Source organism: Oncorhynchus mykiss, chromosome 9 (genome assembly GCF_013265735.2).
Source record: "Oncorhynchus mykiss isolate Arlee chromosome 9, USDA_OmykA_1.1, whole genome shotgun sequence".
NCBI classification, from domain to species: domain Eukaryota; kingdom Metazoa; phylum Chordata; class Actinopteri; order Salmoniformes; family Salmonidae; genus Oncorhynchus; species Oncorhynchus mykiss.
The window spans coordinates 49,573,009-49,595,292 of NC_048573.1; the positions used below are offsets into that span (position 1 = coordinate 49,573,009).

Consider the following 22,284-nt stretch of genomic DNA (forward strand, 5'->3'; position numbering starts at 1 on the left):
CATGCGACGACTATATGTGATGAAGTGAACATCTGAGGCCCATAGCTGACCCTATAACACTCTAATTTAGAACATGCGTTTTAGACTACAGTTGGAGACATTTTTTGGGACGAGGGTGGAGGATTTTTCTGCCAGATTTAGATATGTTTCTGCTTGTAATTCCCAACATTTTGGTAGGCTATTTGTTAGTCAACTTGTCTATAATTAGATAAATGCCGCTTCTGTTCTGTCATTATTAAATGCCCTAGAAGACTAAACAAAACCTTGGTCAACAGAATAATATCATAAATGGCTAGAATGATGATGACATTGGTGAAGTTCTCTGTCATCGCTGCTTCTTCCGCGGAGCAAAGACGTTTAGGGAGTAAAATACAATAACTCAACCCCCCAAAAAATATATATATCTATAGATTTTCTGTGAAAAATTTCCAAATGACATCAGTTTGATGGGTGTAAGGAAATAAAAAGAAGTGAAAACGACCATCATGTTTCTGAGAAGATTTCAGTTTGGCTTAGATGCATATTTTATGTGGTTGAAATACTATCAGTGTCAGGTGTCCGTGTGCAGAGATGAGGACGGCTTATTCTGTGTCCTGTGTTACAGGACGCACTTTAACTCGAAAAAGAAACAACCATAAATTCCACGCAGGGAAAACACACCATAACACAAGCAGTCTAAGACTCAACAAGGAACAAACACGCACAAAACATATTGGGAACCAGAGGGTTAATTAGGGGAAATAATATTAACGTAATGGGAACCAGGTGTGTACAATCAAGACAAAACAAAATAGAAAAAGAAACGTAGATCGGTGGCGGCTAGAAAGCCGGTGACGACGACCGCCGAACGCCGCCCGAACACGGAGAGGCACCAACTTCGGCGGTGGTGCCTCTCCTCTCCGTCGTTAGACATATCATTTTACAGCAAGAAATGCTTGATTCAGCAAGAGGTAACTTGAAGGCTATGTAAGATGGCTATAGACCTACAGTTTCTATATAACTCATCTGAACAGCAGACTACAGTTCCCTTGACGTGCCATAGGCCTATTTGAAGTCCCCATCGCCTCACAATCATCACACAATCATCGCACAATCATCACACATACTGCTTTCATCCTATTCTACCACTTCACCACATCTTACCCAAACATTACAGTTCTGGCCCTCCCTTCTCTTTATTTCCAACTCTCCATTTCGCAGCTTTTCTCTTATTGAATTAAACTCTGACATTGTCCTTTTTACGCTACTGCTACTCTCTGTTCATCATATATGCCTAGTCACTTTAACCATATCTAGTATCTACATGTACATACTACCTCAATAAGCCTGACTAACCTGTGTCTGTATATAGCCTTGCTACTCTTCTTTTCAAATGTCTTTTTACTGTTGTTTTATTTCTTTACTTAGCTGTAAGTAAGCATTTCACTGTAAGGTGAAATGTTGTATTCGGCGCACATGACAAATAAGCTTTGATTTGAAGTTAACGATTCTGTACGTTTCCATAAGCATGTGGAGATTGGCGTGTAGGCTATTTGGCGTAGAGTTAGGCCTTAAAGCTTAGGCTTGTGCCAGATAGCCTAAATACCTGAATGTAACCTATAGATAGAAATTGCACAAGAATGATACATTTATAATTTTTTATACATTTATGGATTTTTGTTAAGGTATTGTTTTCTCTTTATTCAACACGCCCGACACCTACCCGCCCTTCATCCACACAATATTTAATGACCCTAATCCCGCCCTGCGGATATGACCGCAGGGGACTGTGGGTTATGAGCCAACCCACGCTTCGCAGTGTGCGTGTGTGTTTTGATTTGGGTTAGCCTAGTTTCTCAGTGTGCCTGGATACATAGGCAGAGAGATGTTTTTGTCAAAGGCTTTATCAACTCAAACCACATCCACCCCCATAACTTGTAGGCCCGCTCTTCTGCAGTGACTCTGAACAGCACAGCCTGTCTGTACGAACTAAAAAGAGAGCAAGGACTCACCCAGGCTGATTACACATTTGCGGCAGACAGGAAAAATAAAGGAGCTTTGATGGGGGTGGCTGAGCGCTCCGCTCCCCCACGCAAAGTGCCATCCATAAGGTGGCTTCGTCACCTCCACCAAGGGAACACTGCATGCCTGGAGAAGCTCTCCTGAAGAGGGAACGAGAGGAGAAGACAGAGAGAGTGACAGAGAGGCAGAGGAAAAGAGAGATACAGAGGTAGAGATTATTTTCTGCTCTCAGCATCTCTCAGGTGAGTCAGTGATAGACTTGCAGGGTCTCATGCCAGTGGAGTGCTTCAGAGGAGCAGGATCATGTTTGGCTGGGTCAGTGAGTCAGAGAGATGACGAGTGAGATGAGAAACAGTATGGGGACAGAAACACTGAACAGTGGGATCGTTACTGAACACGACAGAAACTAGGTCACCCTGCAGAGTGGAAAGTGGTGAGTACCAAACAACGTACCCTGCCTGCATCCACCAGACTAGACCGGAGGACCATCACTGGTGTAAAATGTGTGTGTGTGTGTATGGCGAGATTGTATCATGCAGTTCAATGAAAAGAATGGCCACCAACCACCCAGGTAGAAGGAAGAGATGGGAAGAGTCTGTATACTCGATACGGTCAGATAGAGGAGATGACACAGAGAGTGGGAAACATAACACTGTTCTTCCATGTCTCAACAGATCTTATCCTGGCTGCAGTGTGTGTTGTGTTGCGCTGGGCTTGGGGACTGTGTATCTTTGCTTCAGAGCATTAATCAGAGCAGTACTGTTACTGTAGGCGGTGGGATGGAGGTTAACTGCCTCTGTTTGTCAGCAGTGTGTTGTTGGTGACTCATTCAAGCTGAGTATTTGAGACTTATTTTCCCACACTAGCGCTTAGCGGGGGTCATGCTAGCTCCAACCCCATTCATCCATCCACTATCCCAGCTGGGTCACATCACTCGACAACTGGTGCATACTCTAAACTCTCCTCTGTTCAATAAAACGCACCCTTACTAAATGTTTCATTTAATTTTTTTTAACTCGATCTGGACGACCTTATTAGAATTGTTGGTTTCATTCCAGGACTATTTTTATTGCATAAAGGGGAAAAAGTTTCTGGCAGCAGAAATTAAACCAATCCCTCGTTTTCGAGGGGAAGCGTTTATTTTTTTCTCAGACAATAAGCATTGGGGAGAAGGTCCAGGCAGTCCCAGTCTCCACCAGGCTGGTTACTGGCTGGGAGGAACAGAGTAATTCGTGTGGATACAGCCCAGCCCAGCAACCACTACAAAGGCACCAGAGTCCTAGATTTATGGCTCATTGCTCTGGTTCACTGGGGATAATATCATGCCTAGAAATGGGATCACTTACATTCATGATTTACAATACTGCAGGCACTTCTAAGTTGTAGACTCGTCTTGTACACTTTTACTGGGTATGTATACTTATGTCTTGGTATAGTAAGTCTCCAGCGAGGGGTTAAGTTACTGACTGTCAAAACTGAAAGTGATGGCCATCTTGAATCCTCCGATCTGAAAGCAGGCTTGTCTTATGGGTGTGTGCATGTACCAAGTGCTCCGATGGGCTCCTATATGAAACTCCTACGTTATGCAGATGAACACACACTCATATAGAAGTAACGTACGCGTGTTTCACGGTTCATTGTCAGGTGTGTGGGAGAGTAACTTGGCAGAGGCAGCCTGTGCTGTACAGGGAGACTGGGAGCTGAGTGCTGTGTGCATGTCGGTTGCATTGGCTTTACTGAAATGTGGTTCAAGCCCACAGAAGCCATATCATTCACTGTAGTACATGGAGCCTGACTTAACCCCCATGGAAATTACTCTCCCGAAGGCCTCCAGCAAGAATGCCGGTCGGGAATGGAAGTACGAAGAGGGTCCTAAATAACCCGACATCAGTAATTAGCAGGATTGGTCTGTAATAGTGGTTCTTTTGTACAAACACTAATGTAAAAACTAACACAGTTAACCAGGATTTATTTGAACACAATTTGTGGGAAATGTGGCGTTAAGACTGGGCGTCCTCATTTCTGGAGCTTTGGGAACCTGTCCAAACAAGTTAGGCCAAACTCTCTCTTGTCTGTGTAACTTGTGAGTGTTTTCCACTGTCCCTGGCTAGCTGTGCCTGGTTTGAAGGTGCCCCTGCTTGCCCTGACCCTAAATGTGCCTGAGGAGCAGTATCTTACCCTGCTGTCTGCAACCTAGTCTGGGAGAGGACACTGTGATGGCCAGGACACTGCTGAGCCCCGTCACACCACACAGGACACCACACACACACACACACACACACTGACCAGGAAGACTAGACACTGAGAGCCATCTGGAACAAACAGAGGCAGAGGAAATAAGAGTGAGAGGTAGTGGACTAAATGAGGAAGATGAATTACATGAGAGATGGAAAGAGAGAGGAAGAAGGGATTGATGGATCTCAAAGCACTATGAATACCTGTGACAGGCAGCAGATGCAGCCGTTTGAGTGAAAGGGAATGGATTGTTGGGAAATAAAGAGGGGGAGGAGAGAGAGAGAGAGAGAGAGAGAGGTTAAGGCCAATGTTGCGTGGCCAAAGCCAGAAAGTCTTCATCTTGTGTCCCCTCCGAGGACTGATGGTTTGGCACCCAGTAATTCCCGCAGGCCTCCCTCGCGCTTAATTACCCAGCTAACAAGCCTTACACAACCCCTTTTTTTTAAATCTTCATCTGAGCCTGTTTAACCAGCCACTTCGATATGGTTACATCATGGAAATTCAGCATTGGCCACTAAGACCTCTGTTTTCAGCTTAGACTTATTTGTGACTGGTACCTCCATGGCCGTGTTTTATACTGTGCGATGAATACAAATGATGTGGGTTTGGAGAAAGGCTTTGTTGGCGTTAGCGGGTCGTAGAGGAGCTCCAGACCTGCTGAGGGGGTTAGGGTTGGAAAGCTGTGGACCTGGGCTATGGAAAAATACACCAGTTATACTGCTGACCGACAGCCCACATGGTTCATATCACCATTCTGTATAGTTTACTGCACCGCTGAAAACATTCTCATGCGGCTTTTGTTTTTAATACGACCACATTATGAAGGCCGTACTACATGGGGATGTATGTCTGTTAGGGCCGGTCTGTAAAACGGGGGTAACCATCCCTAGACCCTACCCACACAGCTCTGCCAGAACGTTAATGAAACCCCTGGTATCTGTTTAACAGATCTGCCAGACTTCTGCTATAGTGTGGTATTACATTGTAAATATGACATCATAGGAAGAATGTGAATGCAAAGCCCATATGTCAAGGTTATTGTTGGTTATTACAGTTTGTTCTTCTTTGGGCCGTGTAATTGAGTCTGACGAAGACTTTGGTGACACATTAGTGTTGGTTCAGAGGAAGACTCAGTATTGTTATGATTGGGTTTGAATGAACTGGATGTTCCAGAGTGGGAGAACCATGGTAGCCATCGGGGATTTGACATGATTCATTGCATAAAGTGGACAAATTGATATCATATTATTAGATTAGTGAAAGTAGTTTAATAAAGACCCAGTGGCAGTGGGAGTGTTTTGGCTTGAGGGAAGGGAAGCAGACACGAGAAGAATACAGTGAGTGGGGGATGGATGTTATGTTACCGTATGTGTTTTGATGCGATTTCCATATTGGGTCACCTATTTCTGGAGTGGGATCTGTGTGAGTGATTCCAGGTTCTACTCTGAGGGGGAATGAGTAAACGGATCCTACAGTACGCACACACACACACACACACACACACACACACACACACACACACACACACACACACACACACACACACCATAATGCACATGCTCTACAAACCTTTGCAGCATCAGACACATACCATCAACAAACAGTAATTCACATAGGATTCCAGCTGTAGCGTTTGTCTATGCCTTGAATCTTCCTCTCCTTCCCTCTCTCCCTCTGTTTTCTTCTCCAGGCAGGAACACTGGAATCCAAGGCCCAGTCCGAGTCCTCATCACACGGGGGAGGTAATGGTCACGGGGGCACCCGGGGTTCCCCCCATAGAGTTATCGTGACTGGAGACAGAGGAGAAGGTGGGGGAGGTGGAAAAGGAGGTATGGGTTACCAGTACCCTTACACCACCCTCTGCAAACCTCCTCCAGACGCCAACATGGTGGACTGGGCCAGTAAGAACCTGAACCAACACACTCAGGGCCTGTTCCGCCGCCGCGTCTCCATCTCCAACATGCTCTCCTGGAACAGGGGCTCCATTAAGAAGCCCATGCTGATCACCAGCGACCGCACAGTCAAGAAGGAGGCCTGTGAGATGTTCAAACTGGTCCAGGCCTACATGGGGGACCGTCCAGCCCGGCTGGAGCGCCGTCACGCTGCCCTGCTGGTGGTCACTAAGTGCTGGGGCATGCAGGGCCTGAGGGACGAGTTGTACGTCCAGCTGGTCAGACAGACCACTGACAACCTGAACCTGAGAAGCCTGGAGGCCGGCTGGGAACTCATGGCCATCAGCCTGGCCTTCTTCTCCCCCTCACCCAAGTTCAGACGCTACCTGGAGGGGTACATTCAGAGACATCTAGAGCCCTCCAACGACAAGAAGAGTGAGTGGCAACACCGCTTCTATTGATAAAATGTTTTTTTTTCTGTTTATATAAATCTATGAATGTTTTTCTGTGTTTACCATTGGTTGTGGGTTGGTGAAGGTTTTTGTTTCCTGTGGCTGCGGATTTTTGGTGTTTTGGGGGTAAATACGATTTGTTTGATTAGACTAGAATGCATCCAGAGGTGTGTTTGTGTTTCCGGTATTCTCATGTGGTCAAAAACAGCCAGTTGATATTGGTTTTCCAGCTATTATTATCTGGGATTCAGGCCAGATCAAACAGGATGCAGCACTGGAAAAGTGAGAGAAGAGAAAAAAAAAAAGGAGGGGGAGTAAGGTCAAAGTTGAGAGAGCCCAGCACAAAACACCGTCATCTGTTTTTCAGATCTACACACGGAGAAGAGTTATTGCGATAAATCTTTAATCAAATAACGTTTTGACTTTCCGCCGTGTTTGCCACTTACAGTCATGCAGCACATTATGGAACAACAGGACATGAAGAACAAGAAGAATTCAAAGTCCCGGAAGAAGAGGAAGCAGAACAATGAGGAGGAAGAAGAGGAGGGTGAGTTTCACTACGGCAACACTTGTTCATTCATACAGGAGAAAAATTGAGAGGGAGGATTAAACCCACAGTGTCACCCTCTTAGAACTGACACACTCACAGGAGAGATTAACTAGCTCTTTTTCTATATGAGATTGATCGTTGAAGGTATTGCACACATTTGCATCACCACAACGCTTTTTAAATGAGAGTAGCAGAACCACACAAAGGAGCCTTGATGAGATCCAAGTGCCAGGGTGTCCTGTTTCCCTCTGTGCTGTATCTCTGTTGCCCGGCTGAGCTGGCTAGCACACGCTGCCAGTCGTCCTCCCTGGCCCTGTCTCCTCCTAACCCTCTGGCCTAAAGAACAGTGAAGAATAGAACGGTTCAGAACTTTTGAGAAACATCACAGCACAGTTGAAAAATTGTGTGGTCTTCAGAGATAGATGGGAGGGTTTGAGGGTAGCTGAACGGGGTTGAGGGTAGCTGAACGGAGTTGAGGGTAGCTGAACGGGGTTGAGGGTAGCTGAACGATGGGACTAAAAACAAACAAAAGAGAACTATTGTAAAATACATTGTGTCCATAAAATGTATATACAGTTGAAGTCGGAAGTTTACACACACTTAGGTTGGAGTCGTTAAAACTCGTTTTTCAACCACTCCACAAATGTCTTGTTAACAAACTATAGTTTTTGCAAGTCGGTTAGGACATCTACTTTGTGCACGACACAAGTAATTTTTTCAACAATTGTTTACAGACAGATTATTTCACTTATAATTCACTATATCACCATTCCAGTGGGTCAGAAGTTTACTTACACTAAGTTGACTGTGCCTTGAACAGCTTGGAAAATTCCAGAAAATGATGTCATGGCTTTCAAAGCTTCTGATAGGCTAATTGACATCATTTGAGTCAATTGGAGGTGTACCTGTGGATGTATTTCAAGACCTACCTTCAAACTCAGTGCCTCTTTGCTTGACATCATGGGAAAATCAAAAGAAATCAGCCAAGACCTCCGGAAAAAAATTGTAGACTTCCACAAGTCTGGTTCACCCTTGGGAGCAATTTCCAAACACCTGAAGGTACCACATTCATCTGTACAAACCATAGTATGCAAGTATTAACACCATGGGACCACGCAGCCGTCATACTGCTCAGGAAGGAGACGCGTTCTGTCTCCTAGAGATGAACGTACTTTGGTGTGAAAAGTGCAAATCAATCCCAGAACAACAGCAAAGGACCTTGTGAAGATGCTGGAGGTAAAACAAGATCTATGTCGACATCACCTGAAAGGCCGCTCAGCAAGGAAGAAGCCACTGCTCCAAAACCACCATAAGAAAGCCAGACTACGGTTTGCAACTGCACATGGGACAAAGATCATACTTTTTGGAGAAATGTCCTCTGGTCTGATGAAACAAAAATAGAACTGTTTGGCCATAATGACCATCGTTATGTTTGGAGGAAAAAGGTAGAGGCTTGCAAGCCAAAGTACACCATCCAAACTGTAAAGCACTGGGGTGGCAGCATCGTGTTGTGGGGGTGCTTTGCTGCAGGAGGGACTGGTGCACTTCACAAAATAGATGGCATCATGAGGGAGGAAAATTACGTGGATATATTGAGGCAACATCTCAAGACATCAGTCAGGAAGTTGAAGCTTGGTCGCAAATGGGTCTTCCATTTGATCCCAAGCATACTTCCAAAGTTGTGGCAAAATGGCTTAAGGACAACAAAGTCAAGTTATTGGAGTGGCCATCACAAAGACCTGACCTCAATCCTATAGAACATTTTTGGGTAGAACTGAAAAAGCATGTGCGAGCAAGGAGCAAGGAGGCAAGGAGGCCTACAAAATGTTTGACCCAAGTTCAACAATTTAAAGGCAATGCTCCCAAATACTAATTGAGTGTATGTAAACTTCAAACCCAATGGGAATGTGATGAAAGAAATAAAAGCTGAAATAAATCATTCGCTCTACTATTATTCTAACATTTCACATTATTAAAATAAATTGGTGATCCTAACTGACGTAAAACAGGGACTTTTTACTAGGATTAAATGTCAGGAATTGTGAACAACTGAGTTGAAATGTATTTGGCTAAGGTGTATGTAAACTTCTGACTTCAACTGTAGCAGAAGTATAAGTAAACAGTAGCTGTTTGTTATAAAGAAGTTGTTGGGTGAGTGTGCTTCCTGCTACAGACCACAGCTACTTTCATTATGCCCGTGTAATTGTTCTACAGCTAGCAGCACTCTCGGCATAGTCAATCAGTGACGTACTCTGACTCACCCCAGCTCTCTGTGTGTCATGACATTCCTGTTGATGTTGTTTGATTCTGAGGATTCATTTGACCAATCAGATGGCTCCTCACAGCTGTGTCCCAGCATCCGGGCCCCTCTCATGATGCAGCGTTCTGCCCCGAGGCCAAACGCACCGCGTCTTCCACACCAAGACCCAGCCTCAGACACCAGACCACATCACACAGTTATCCGCAGCACTGCTACCAGCTGTACTAGTACTGTGACAGAGAGAGTCGACTCACTGCACTACATCATCAACGAGACTATAGCGCATGGGAGAGGTGAAGAGAATTGAGATGGTTGTTGACTCACTCCCCGCACTGCAGTAGAAACCAGTTAGTCATACTCCACATCCGCTATGGAGTGTTGGCATCGAGGACAGAGGACCTACTGTCTGTGGGAGACTGTTTGTTTGTACTGGAGGGTTGGGTGATCCATACTCTTTTACAGATATGGGGCACTGGACAAATGATCCAGCTTCCTGTGATCCAGAACCCAGTCTACAACAGATATGATGATATCTGATATGGGCTCAAGTCCAGGTAGAGATGAAGGGGGGAGGGGTTTGATGGGGACGGTCGTAGGGATGTCCTGACGGGAGGGAGGTGGCGTCTTTATGGGCTTCAGCAGCTGCCTCTCCGGGCCCAGGCTGCTGAGTGGGCATTGTTCTGGGCAGCAGTTTGGGGCCTCAGATCCAGCTCTTCATCAAAAGAAGAGAAAGAGGGCGTAGAAGGTTTGTTTAGGTAGTGCCCGACTTCTCTGTGGCACGTTTAAGAGCGTGTGGCTGACAATGGCTGGGGAGGCCTGTGCAGCCAGGCATTGTGGTGGCAGCAGTGGGCTGTCCTGGGAAAGACACTCCCAGTGAAGGGGGAGCGTGGGCTATAGGAGTGGGGTGGTTGGGGCCTCTTCTCCTCTCTGTGGAGGATTAAAGGTTGGCACCAACACTTATTTGTATGCAAATACTCTCTTTACATTTTCTCTATCGTTTTTTCTCTGGCCCTGGCTGTCCCTGTTTAGCATTGGACACTAAGCTGAGGCTCAGGCCACAGGCACAAACAGGCTGCTAGTGGAGAGGAATGAAGAGACCGTTGTTCTTTTCTGTCACCTGCTTTATAGATACCCCCCATCCCCCACGTCTATTTCTCCCTTTGTCTTTTATGCATGCATGCATGCATGCATACATACACATCCATCCATCTCTCTTTCTCTCTCTCTCTTTCTCTCTCTCTCTCTCTCTTTCCTTGTGGTATTATACAGGTATTACACCCACCAGGAAGTGTTTATTTTTATTTAATATTGTCTAGGCAAATCAGTTAAGAACAAATTATTATTTTACAATAACAACCTACCCAGGCCAAACCCTCCCATAACCCGGACAGCGCTGGGCCAATTGTGCACCACCCTATGGTACTCCTGATCACGTCCTGTTGTGATACAGCCCGGGATCAAACCAGGTTCTGTAGTGATGCCTCTAACACTGAGATGTAGTGCCTTAGACCGCTGTGCCACTCGGGAGCCCTTGTAAAATCAACACAGGCTACTCTCTTTTAGAACTATGGGTCTTAACAGTGGTGTTCATGCCAGCTAGCCCTCTATGCTGCCTGGGCTATGTGCCTCAGTAATATCACCTGGCATAGAGGGGAAATCAGTCCACCGCTCCCACATGCTTGTCATTCCAACACTAACACAAAACAGGAGAAGGACGGAATGATCAGGAAGAAGGAGAATGGATGAGTAGTATGCCACAGCAACAATCAGAGGAGAGGATAATACATTCAAGATTGGGAGGGGCAGAGGAGAGGAGTGAGGACAAAAACTGGTTGAATCAATGTTGGTTTCACTCCATTCCAAGAAAAACATGCAGTGTGATGATGTTGAATCAATGTGGAAAATTGATTGGGCTTGCAAGTCATCATCAACGTAAGGGAACTCTTTTTTTCCACACAACGTTTTACCAGAATCACAGCTGTGTATTTACAGTAATAATGAATCAATCATTTCTCCATGAGGACCCTATGATATCTTTGCACCCTTCTCTCTCTGTTGTTTCATGAAGCAGTAAAGTTGGGTTGTGATTTTAAGGGTAGATTTTTGTTGTTGTTGATTTCACTCTGAATTCACGTTAGCTGACAACTCAACCAAATGTCAATCAAAACTAAACATGGAACTGGCGTCTGTACCCAGTGGGAAGTGAATAAAAGAGGATGAGAGGAGAAGAGAAGACGAGGGAGCTAAAGAGAATACTGTAGGGAAGAAAGAAAGGACCTGGGGTTGTAGCAGCAGTCCCAGCAGCAGTCCTGAGCCAGAGCGATGTGTGTGTCCTGCAGTCCCAGCAGCAGTCCTGAGCCAGAGCGATGTGTGTGTCCTGCAGTCCCAGCAGCAGTCCTGAGCCAGAGCGATGTGTGTGTGCTGCAGTCCAGCAGCAGTCCTGAGCCAGAGCGATGTGTATGCTGCAGTCCAGCAGCAGTCCTGAGCCAGAGCGATGTGTGTGTGCTGCAGTCCAGCAGCAGTCCTGAGTCAGAGCGATGTCTGTGTGCTGCAGTCTCAGCAGCAGTCCTGAGCCAAAGCAATGTGTGTGTGCTGCAGTCCAGCAGCAGTCCTGAGCCAGAGCGATGTGTGTGTCCTGCAGTCCTGCAGCACCGAGTCAGAGATCAGAGACGGGGCCTTGTGAAATGACTGCCCTGCCTCTTAAACATGTGTTTTTACAGATGAAAGAGAACTTCTCTTGAAACAACTCGTATACAACTTTCCCTTTCTCCGTTTCTGTTACAAAGCACTACACCCACTATGTTTGAACATGTTGACAACACTGTAAACACGGCTAGAAGAGGAGAAGTGAAAGGATTTGTTCTGGACTGAGGTCATCAGGTTTGTCCTGTGTGACCCGTCACCTCTCTGACTATCCCTGTGGCCTCACAGCTGTGCTCTGAGGTGAATGACCCAGTAGTATGAATTCTGGTGTCTACTCTTCTAAAACGATGCAGTGCTATAGTAACAGTAGGGCCTGTTCGGGCTGATGAAGGTTCCTCCTTGGTCATAGTATTCCTCTTTCTCCCCCTCTCCTAGTCTCTGCCTCCTCCTTTCCTAATTTCCTCATTCCTCACTTATTTTCTCCTTTGTGCCCCAGTATCTCTACTTGCACATTCATCTTCTGCACATCTACCATTCCAGTGTTTAATTGCTATATTGTAATTACTTCGCCACCATGGCCTATTTATTGCCTTACCTCCCTTATCTTATCTCATTTGCACACATTGTATATAGACTTTTTCTACTGTGTTATTGACTGTATGTTTGTTTACTCCATGTGTAACTCTGTGTTGTTGTATGTGTCGAACTGCTTTGCTTTATCTTGGCCAGGTCGCAGTTGTAAATGAGAACTTGTTCTCAACTGGCCTACCTGGTTAAATAAAGGTGAAATAATAATGAATCAATCATTTCTCCATGAGGACCCTATGATATCTTTGCACCCTTCTCTCTCTGTTGTTTCATGAAGCAGTAAAGTTGGGTTGTGATTTGAATTACTTTTCCTCGGCATTGAAATCCATCTCATTTCCGTCTTGGGTGAGAATAAAGTCCTCCCTCTCCCACCATGTCAGTTCTGTGTGATTCATTCGATTTATGACAGAAGACAATAATCACAAAACCTTTTTTAAAGCGTCAAGATCTCGTAGTCTCTCAAAACACAACTCATCTACCCTCGGCCAAAACCGCGGCGGCTGTTTTGTCGCTGAGGACATGCTTTCACCTGTTTGCCATAAATCTGGGTCATGTGGATCTTTCACTACCAGCGTCTGTAGCCAAGATGCATTTTGGTTCTCACAGTTAGAACGAAATGTGTAGGCCAATGCCTCAGTCGCTCATTCTATGCAGCCTTAATATTGTTATATGGGCCTGATATACAATAGTAGTATTTACAGTAAAAAATAGAAGCAATTGGGGAACAAGTAAACATGCAGTTTCCGTAATGATAGTAGCAATAGTGCATCAGTAACAGTAGTAGTAATAACTGTGATAGTAATACTTTGCACTAGTAATAGTTCAGCGGTCAGTGTTTGACGTCTCAGTGGCTTTAACCTTGAAGCACAGCTGTTCCCTACAGCTCTATATGCTGGGTTATATTACTCCATGCTGGCTGGGCACGATTCTCATGGAATATGCAGAGCTGATATCCAAAATGCCCTGCGGTGGACAGATTTGGTTTTAATGATTCATTAGTAACAAGATCTGTCGGTTTTATCACTGTGGAACAGAAGTGATACGGCCTCAACACTAAGGATGTTGACATGCAGGCAGATAGAAAACAGCAACGGATTGTGTTACCGCCTCAGGATTGGTCAGTAATGATGTCTGTCATCTCCCCTCTCTCCAGGCCTGCCAATCAGCACTTATGCCAAGTACTGCTATCGCAAGCTGCAGAAGGTCGCCGTCACTGGGGTCAAAAAGGTAGGAAGGTCATCCTAAAGCACTATTAAAAGGTCCAGGGAGGGGGTGTCAGACAAGGACAGAGGGGGTTGCTCCATCTCTCACTGCTGGTCTGGATGGAGGTTTCATTTCCAGACTTTCTGCTGCAGTTCTATACTCTAATGATCTGAATGGATATTGGGACTCCAACCCTCCCAGCAGACGAAGAGAAGTGGAACATTTCTATTGTTTTAATGAGTCAGTGTTGCCCCTGAGGTTAGTGTCGGCCGTGAAGCGTGGCACTGACTGAAGCATTCTGGGAGCTCTCACATATGTTAGCAATCATCGCACTGGGCCCTTAGGAGTCCTCAGCAAAATAGGCACTAATCTGTAAACCCAAACTGAGGTGGGGGGGTTACGACAACCTTTTAACCCCCCCTTCCGTCATCCGCTCTCTCCCCATCCACTTGGACACGTGGAGCTAAAGATGGGGTTCAAGTCTGAGCTCACACCCCCCAACCAACCCTCCATCAGTGCAGCAACAGTCTCCCAACCTCCACCCTGTCCTCTGCTGTGTCCCACCCTGTAATCAGCTTGCCCACAGCCGGCACACTGCAGCCTTACTGCAGCCCCAGGCCAAGCACTTTTACTGGGGGTTATATTTAACCCTCTGAGCTGCTGAGATGGAATCTGGGCTTTAAATATGGCCCGGTGTCTCCTTCTACTGTATACAAGGGAACTGACCTACAGTTCAGCTGTGATTACTGTAGGGAAGTTACAGTAGTGTGAGAGACTCCAAGTGGGCCTCAAGTAGCTTACCTAGATAATGGGCTAGGGACAGCTTTCAACCAGTTTTAAACTTAATCAATAGACTTGTGGTTCTAGAGCTGTGCTTAGAGTCAGGTCCTGTCTACAGAAGACTCTAATGTATTTTTTTCCTTCTCACAGGGTCTAAGGAAGCCCACCCTGGAGGAGTTAGACCAGGGGAGGAAAGCCATTGTGACCCCCTCCCTGTTCGGCAGTGCTCTGGAGGAGATCATGGAGCGTCAGAGTGAGCGGTTCCCGGAGCGCAGGCTCCCCTGGGTGCAGGTGCAGCTGTCCCAGTACGTCCTGGCCCTGGGAGGGGCCCAGACAGAGGGAATCTTCAGGTGAGTAGTCACACCAGCACACCAGGCTGGGCTGCAGACAGAAGGGGTGGAAGGATGGAGGGGGCAATGTTGGTGGCAATGGATTAACATAGGGTACCAGAAACGGTCTCTGCAGATGAGGATCCCTCTGAGGTATGGGGTAAGTGATGTTATGGGGGTAAAGAAAGACAGGCATGGATAAGGGACAGATTCAACCCGATCTTGTTTTGTCTGCTATGCACGTTTTAAAGGTAATGTTCCCGCATTCGGGGAGACCACATTCACGGTAAGCGCTGGTTATGTCGGCTCAATCGGAAATTACCTTTAAATGTCAATCAAGGTATATCGCGGATCTTCCATGGTCCGGATTGAATCTAGGCGTAAGACTGGGTCAGAGGCTTTGCTTCATCAGTAAAAAGCAGTACAGTCAGGGCTGCTCCTGTTCTGATACTCCTGTCCCAGCCCAAGGCCAGCAGCATTACGGGACCCGCCAAAAGCCTCTATCACATTACAGCATCATTGCGCAAAATGGTTCGCAGCATCATCTTGGTATGTGTGCAACAAAAGTTCATCATTCACCTTCTGCTACTATTTCTGTCAAGCCGTCTACGCATACAGTTGGATAAATCCAACGTATCCACCACACAGAACGCTCTGCCTGCAACTGCCTCTGCAACACAATGCTGCAATGCAATCACAGTGTTCCATTGGAGAGGAATGTACTTCTGTACCAAAACGCAATGACACTGTCAGTGTGATCGAGGTGTGAGACTCCCATTGGCCGGGAGGGGAGCAAGTTAGCCTGAAATTAGAAGAGAAAGAGTCCATGTTAAATCACTTAAACAAACACAGCATCTCTTGAAGGGGTATACTACAAAGCAGGATCAATGAGTTAGTCAGCTAATTTTGATGACCAACCAGAAATAACTATTGACTTTCTGGTTCATTAAGAAAGCTAAACTTAGATATGTGTTTTTGGAGTCGATTAGCCCATTCCTATTTCAAGCTCATCTTCCTAATTGTAAGAACACTTAGGCCAGTTAGTGCTAACTCATTGATCCTGCTTTGTGGTATACCCTTCAGGACCTATGGGCTTTGGTAAACAAACAAGCCATCTGGTTAACCTGGGGACGTTAAACATTCACTGACTGGGCTGTGGAGAAGAGGAGAGGACTGCACCCTGTTCTCTCTGATTCAGACTCTCTCCTGGGGCATCCATATAGACGTCTGCAGCTCTGACGACCCCCCTCCCCGGTCTGGCTCAGACTGACACTGGGTGGTCATCCAGAGAGATGGTAGTTCAAACAAACATTAATATGTTTGACTTTACCAAATGATACATATTCAGACTAAATGCCTCTCACATAGCAAAGAGTGAAAATGCACCAGATATAGCTCTTGCCCTGTCATGCTTCAGATAACATCTAGGGAGTTTTTCCTAGCCACTGTGCTTCTACACCTGCATTGCTTGCTGTTTGGAGTTTTAGGCCTGGTTTCTGTACAGCACTTTGAGATATCAGCTGATGCAAGAAGGGCTATGTAAATACATTTGATTTGATTTGATAACAGCATCCAGTAATTAAAGACATTGTTTTATGCGTGTGTAATGTAAATACAGTGGGTATAGTTTCCCCTTTCTCTCCCATTCTGTTTGTATTGGAGTACGTTTAGACGCAAGTGTTTTATCTGCACACAATCTCTGTTCCTCTTTGTCTAAATTCTCATCACAGACTGACAGATTGTGGACTGTATATAGAACAAACAGGAGATTGACATGAACAAATGTGCACATAATTATTTTAAGCCCGTTCTCATTTTATGAGTCACATCTCCCTTTTGTCGGGTGTGTGATTTGAAAAATGACAGGAAATCTACCCTGGCAGTTTATTTTAAAAACCATGCTATGGAAGGATTGTCTTTATTTTTGTTTACTTATTTAGCTTCAGGGTTTATTTATTTTTACTAGACATGGGTCCCTGTGTCAGGGATATGACTGATGTTGTCCTTGTGGCTCTGTGATTTTGCTTAGGTTTTTCTTCTTGGCACAATCAGTTCCCTTGTAATAGATACCTCCGGACGTGTAGCACTGCTATGTCCATGTCTGCGGATATGAAATTACTTTCATACTAATTATATATAAATGGTATTGCATAACCATGTCCACCTGGGTTCACATATCCCCCATGTGTGGACTAGACCTTGGCAACATGCTAAAGTCATGCTGTGGTTGTCCCTGGGCTGCTTAACGGGGTTGCTGCACCACCTAGTGGGGCTATGCCACAATCCAAGAACAATGTCAATACTCTCATACAAGTATTCAGTCATATTGAAATAGGAGATAAAGCTATTACTTCCTAGTCTCTAGCGCCTGTTATACTTCTATCTGCTGTGTGTCTCTTCCCTCAGGGTGCCTGGAGATATTGACGAGGTGAATGCACTGAAGCTGCAGGTGGATCAGTGGAATATTCCAGAAAACCTTGGTGACCCCAACGTCCCAGGTAAGAAAAAAATCCCTGTCGTTCTGGCTCTATTTCTCCTCTTGGCTGATGTCTTTCTTGAATAGAACAACTCTCTATTGCCTCTTTTCAAATATGTGTTGTAAAGGCTGGAAACACTACTGTATATCGTGCAGGCTGCACACCATTGTGTATTGAAGGGAGTGTTTCTCTCTCCTCTAGCGTCTCTGCTGAAGCTGTGGTACAGGGAGCTGGAGGAGCCAGTCATCCCTCAGACCTTCTATAAGCAGTGCGTCAGTAACTATGAGGATCCAGAGGCAGCGATCAGTGTGGTGCAGTCTCTGCCTGAGCTAAGCAGGCTGGTGCTCTGCTACTTTATACACTTCTTACAGGTAACCCTCCTACATATAGGCCTCTCGTCTCCCCTCGCTATCGCTCTCTCTCTTTACAGGTTTATCTGTCACTTTGTATGTTTTGCAGTTATAACTACATAATACCTGTAGGTTTTAATATAAACAGAATTAACAAACCCCACATAAATGTCTCTGAGCTTCACTTTCGCCCTAAACTCACTCCCTCGCTCTCCTGCAGGTGTTTGCCCAGCCCGTCAATGTGAGTAAGACCAAGATGGACGTGAACAACCTGGCCATGGTGATGGCTCCCAACTGTCTCCGCTGCCAGTCGGATGACCCGCGCATCATCTTTGAGAACACACGGAAAGAGATGTCCTTCTTACGCATGCTCATTGTTCACCTGGACACCAGCTTTGTCAAGGGCATCATCTGAGGAGGCCTCCTCTAGACCGCTCACACCACTCTCTACTGCCACCTCACCCACAACAAGCCCGCTGTTCCTTCACACATGTCACATCTCAACCTTCTCTCTGGTTCACTAACACCACATTATGAGGACTACAGACAGTGGACTGCCCAGAAAGTGACTGGAAATCAAGACAGATTTCCTGCTCTGAATCATCTCGTTTGAGACTTTGGGACAAGCTCACATGTGATGGTAATGGGAGACTGTTCATCAGTTTTAAAGCACACTGCAGGACATACTGTACATACTATATGTATCTCCCCATGTTTCTGCTCCAAACACTGGACCGTGCTGGCGTGAGATTCAGCATATGAAGAGCAGTCACAATAGGAGACTGTGATGCACATTAAGCCAGAGTGCAGGGAGAAATCAAGACAAATCTCATTTGTAAATATGGGTTTTTAAAGGATTACTTCCTGCTTTGAGTGCCACATACATATCTGACGCTATGGTCATGAATTATGTTTCGTCATGTGTTCTGAAATAACAAAATGAGGTGAAACCCACTCTGTATTATCACCATTCTCTTTCCTTTATTGTAATAGTGTATTCAAGCAATGTTTTCCTTCTCATTCTAAGTTCATTTGGAATGCTTTTTTGACTAATTTAATATGAATTCTGTCTGGGTTGACAGAGCTGCAGGATGAGTTGACAAAAAAGGTTTATGCTACTCGTGACCTCTCCACTGGCCTCAGAGACAGGTTCACTCTCTAGGTAAAAAAACCCCACATTTATTTCTGAATTAAAGTTTCTCTAGCAGGAAAAATGATTCCCAATCAGTAAGGCATAGATGTGTGTACATGTGTTAGAGATACAGTCTTGAACTAAAATCATTAGGAGCATTTCTTGTAGCACTTTCAGCTGTTTTACTCCAGACACTTACAGTGGGCTTATTTCCCATCCGTTCAGAGAAACACAATTATACCTTTGATGGAGCTTGTAAAAAAAGCAAATTTGAGCTATTAGCAGGTCAGGGGAAAAGAATGCAGGAGAAAATGAGAGCGCTGTCGCTGCCTGTAGCTAAAGCCTCACCCACGCCAACAGTTGTGAATTTACAGTGCGAGCCATAGGGAGGGGCCATCTGGCAGTGGTTTGAGGGTCTGAGGTACATTAGTGCCATAGACTGGGAGGAAAACCATTAAGACAAAACACAAGCTGATTTACTATTTTTAGACAGTATTGCCTAACAAGGACTTTCCTATTCCTCTAAATCTCGTGCCTCATGAGGGGAAGACGGTTTAAAATCCATATTTCAGCTGTCTTAACGGCCACGCTGTCACTGTTATATTTAGCAGTGTTGTCAGGGTTTGGGTTTAAGTACCCCACATGTTTTCTCTGTGTCTACCTCATCTTAGTGATGGGCTCTGTGCTGCAAGGCTGTCCGTGTTTGCGGGTGTGTGCGTGCGTGTGTTTGTGTGCATGTGTATGTACGTTTTTGCACATCAGTGTGGGTGTTTGTGTATCGACTGTACATGTGTGTGTGTGTGTGTGTGTGTGTGTGTGTGTGTGTGTGTGTGTGTGTGTGTGTGTGTGTGTGTGTGTGGTATCAGAGATAGAGAAGCTTGTGTTCATACAGCACACTCTCCCTAATTCCTGGAAGCTGGAGCCCCTAAATTAGAGGGTGTGTTTAGCCAGAATAATGTATCTGGAGGCTAGATGGTTCTGCAGTCACAGCTTTTACAGCGGCCGTGACTCTGTGCCTCCATTTCTGCTTTACTATTCATCTTTTGAAAACCTAAACCCCCAGGGTTGAGTGCCACATTGGAGGATATACCCAGCTTTCCATCACCTCCAGCCAGCAGGGGCAGTGCTGAGGTGGGCAGGGTGCACAGTGCTGGTATTTCTGGGAGTGCATCAGGGATATACAGTTGAAGTTCACATACACTTAGGTTGGAGTCATTAAAACTCATTTTTCAACCACTCCACACATTTCTTGTTAACAAACTATAGTTTTGGCAAGTCGGTTAGGACATCTACTGTGTGCATGACACAAGTCATTTTTCCAACAATTGTTTACAGACAGATTATTTCACTTATAATTTACTGTGTCACAATTCCAGTGGGTCAGAAGTTTACATACACTAAGTTGACTGTGCCATTAAACAGCTTGGAAAATTCCAGAAAATGATGTCATGGCTTTAGAAGCATCTGATAGGCTAATTGACATCATTTGATTCAATTGGAGGTGTACCTGTGGATGTATTTCAAGGCCTACCTTCAAACTCAGTGCCTCTTTGCTTGACATCATGGGAAAAACAAAAGACCTCAGAAAAAAAATTGTAGACCTCCACAAGTCTGGATCATCCTTGAGAGCAATTTCCAAATGCCTGAAGGTACCACATTCATCTGTACAAACAATAATATTCAAGTATTAACATGGATGGAAGAAATAAAGCTGAAATAAATCATTCTCTATACTATTATTCGGACATTTCACATTCTTAAAATAAAGTGGTGATCCTATCTGACGTAAGACAGGGAATTTTTACTAGGATTAAATGTCAGGAATTGTGAAAAACTGAGTTTAAATGTATTTGGCTAAGGTGTATGTAAACTTCCGACTTCAACTGTATGCTGAGCATGCAGAACAAGGAGGACGATGTCATGGACAGAGCCCATACTCTTACGCACTGAACTTCCAAAGCTCTGGTTTAACTCGTCTCCATCCTATGCTCTTCTGTGGATGACGGCTGTACATATTCAGTTTGATATGTGAATAGCAGTATGGTCTTTGGTCACTGATTGTTCAAACCAATTAGTTATAACATGATTCAACCATATTGTTAAAAAATATCAACTAATGTTCCATTCTACAGTAATGTCATTATTCTCTTCATTTGACTTAAATGCTCGTGGTGCAACTCATCAGTGTAATTTTTCAATTTGATAAATAGCCTAACCTTTGACACAATCTTTTTTCGTCCTTGGAATGAGTGTTGATAGTGGTTGTTGAGATGATAGAATAACTTAGGTGTGTGATGTTTACACTGTGTGTGGTTACAGTTACAACATGTGTGTGCACCTCATCCATTGCACTTCTATCTCTAATCCCCTGTCCTCACATGATGGATGCTATTGACTATTGTTGTAAATATGCTTGCAGATCTTTGGGGTATGCTGTTTGAAAAACAATAAAAACAGCAATGGCGATTGTGATTTTGCAGATGCATTTATTTCATGAAATGATTGAAAAAATCACATGGACAGTAATAAAATGTGTTCATTTTGCATAGATATGAGTATTTAACTCTTAACCTTTGTCTCCCATTGACATCAATATGCATTTCACAGTTCAAGTTTTTTGTGACCAACAGAAACATTGAGTAGATGGCTAGAGGCCAGCGCTTACGCAGGATTTGGTTCTGGATGCAATTAAATCTATGTGCTATGGTAGTTTCACTGCATCCAACACACCCGGACCCTGACACATCTGAACGTATGTGGCCCACAAGCAATAAACGTTAACACAACCCCAACAGCAGCCATGGTATCTCCGTGTTAAAGCAAACCTCTGGACAGTTGTATGCAGGAGGCCAAGTAAGCATGATAAGCAGACCTGCAATTTAGGCTCAGCTGTATTTTCTAAGTGTAGGTGTTTATGTATAGGACACAATTGTTGCAGGGCCAAATCACCCTCAGTAAAGGGAGAGAAAGTGGATGGGTGTTCTTTACCTTTTCTCCTGTCGGTTCTCCGTGAGGTGAGCCAGTGTGGCCCCGTCACATTCCAGGTAGTGTGGGGGCCTTGGATTTTGGTGTGTGAAACAGGAGTTACTTTGACTGTTGGTGTCTCTGTCTCTGTCACATCAGCTGTTTTTGTTCCTTGTTTGTTGCAACCTGCAAGCACAGCATAAGCATGCACAACTCCACAAGGATACAGCTCAAATTATCTACATGTTTTCTGTAAAGTATTTGAAAACATTAATGAATTCTGCATAATGCCCATTTCATTTGCTAGCTAGCACAGTGACTAAAACACAATCAAAGGAAAATACAAAAGCACATATTTGAAGTTGCTTATAATACACTATATTGAGAAGTGGCTGGAAATAACATCTAAAATAACACACTTATGATCA

General features: G+C 44.8%; 1 protein-coding gene across 5 annotated transcripts in view; it reads left to right on the forward strand.

Moving 5' to 3' along the window:
- si:ch211-218g4.2 (rho GTPase-activating protein 39) overlaps positions 1-18,974 on the forward strand; it is a 97,676-nt gene extending 78,702 nt beyond the window's left edge. For all 5 annotated transcript variants that reach the window (XM_021616045.2, XM_021616046.2, XM_036988229.1 and 2 more), the window contains 7 exons: positions 5,927-6,563; positions 7,029-7,127; positions 13,775-13,848; positions 14,755-14,954; positions 17,340-17,431; positions 17,612-17,781; positions 17,981-18,974. In XM_021616045.2, the coding sequence (XP_021471720.2) occupies positions 5,927-6,563; positions 7,029-7,127; positions 13,775-13,848; positions 14,755-14,954; positions 17,340-17,431; positions 17,612-17,781; positions 17,981-18,175 (1,467 nt within the window). In that variant the 3' untranslated portion in view covers positions 18,176-18,974. The remainder of the gene's footprint in view (positions 1-5,926; positions 6,564-7,028; positions 7,128-13,774; positions 13,849-14,754; positions 14,955-17,339; positions 17,432-17,611; positions 17,782-17,980) is intronic.
- The last annotated feature ends 3,310 nt before the right edge of the window (positions 18,975-22,284 follow it).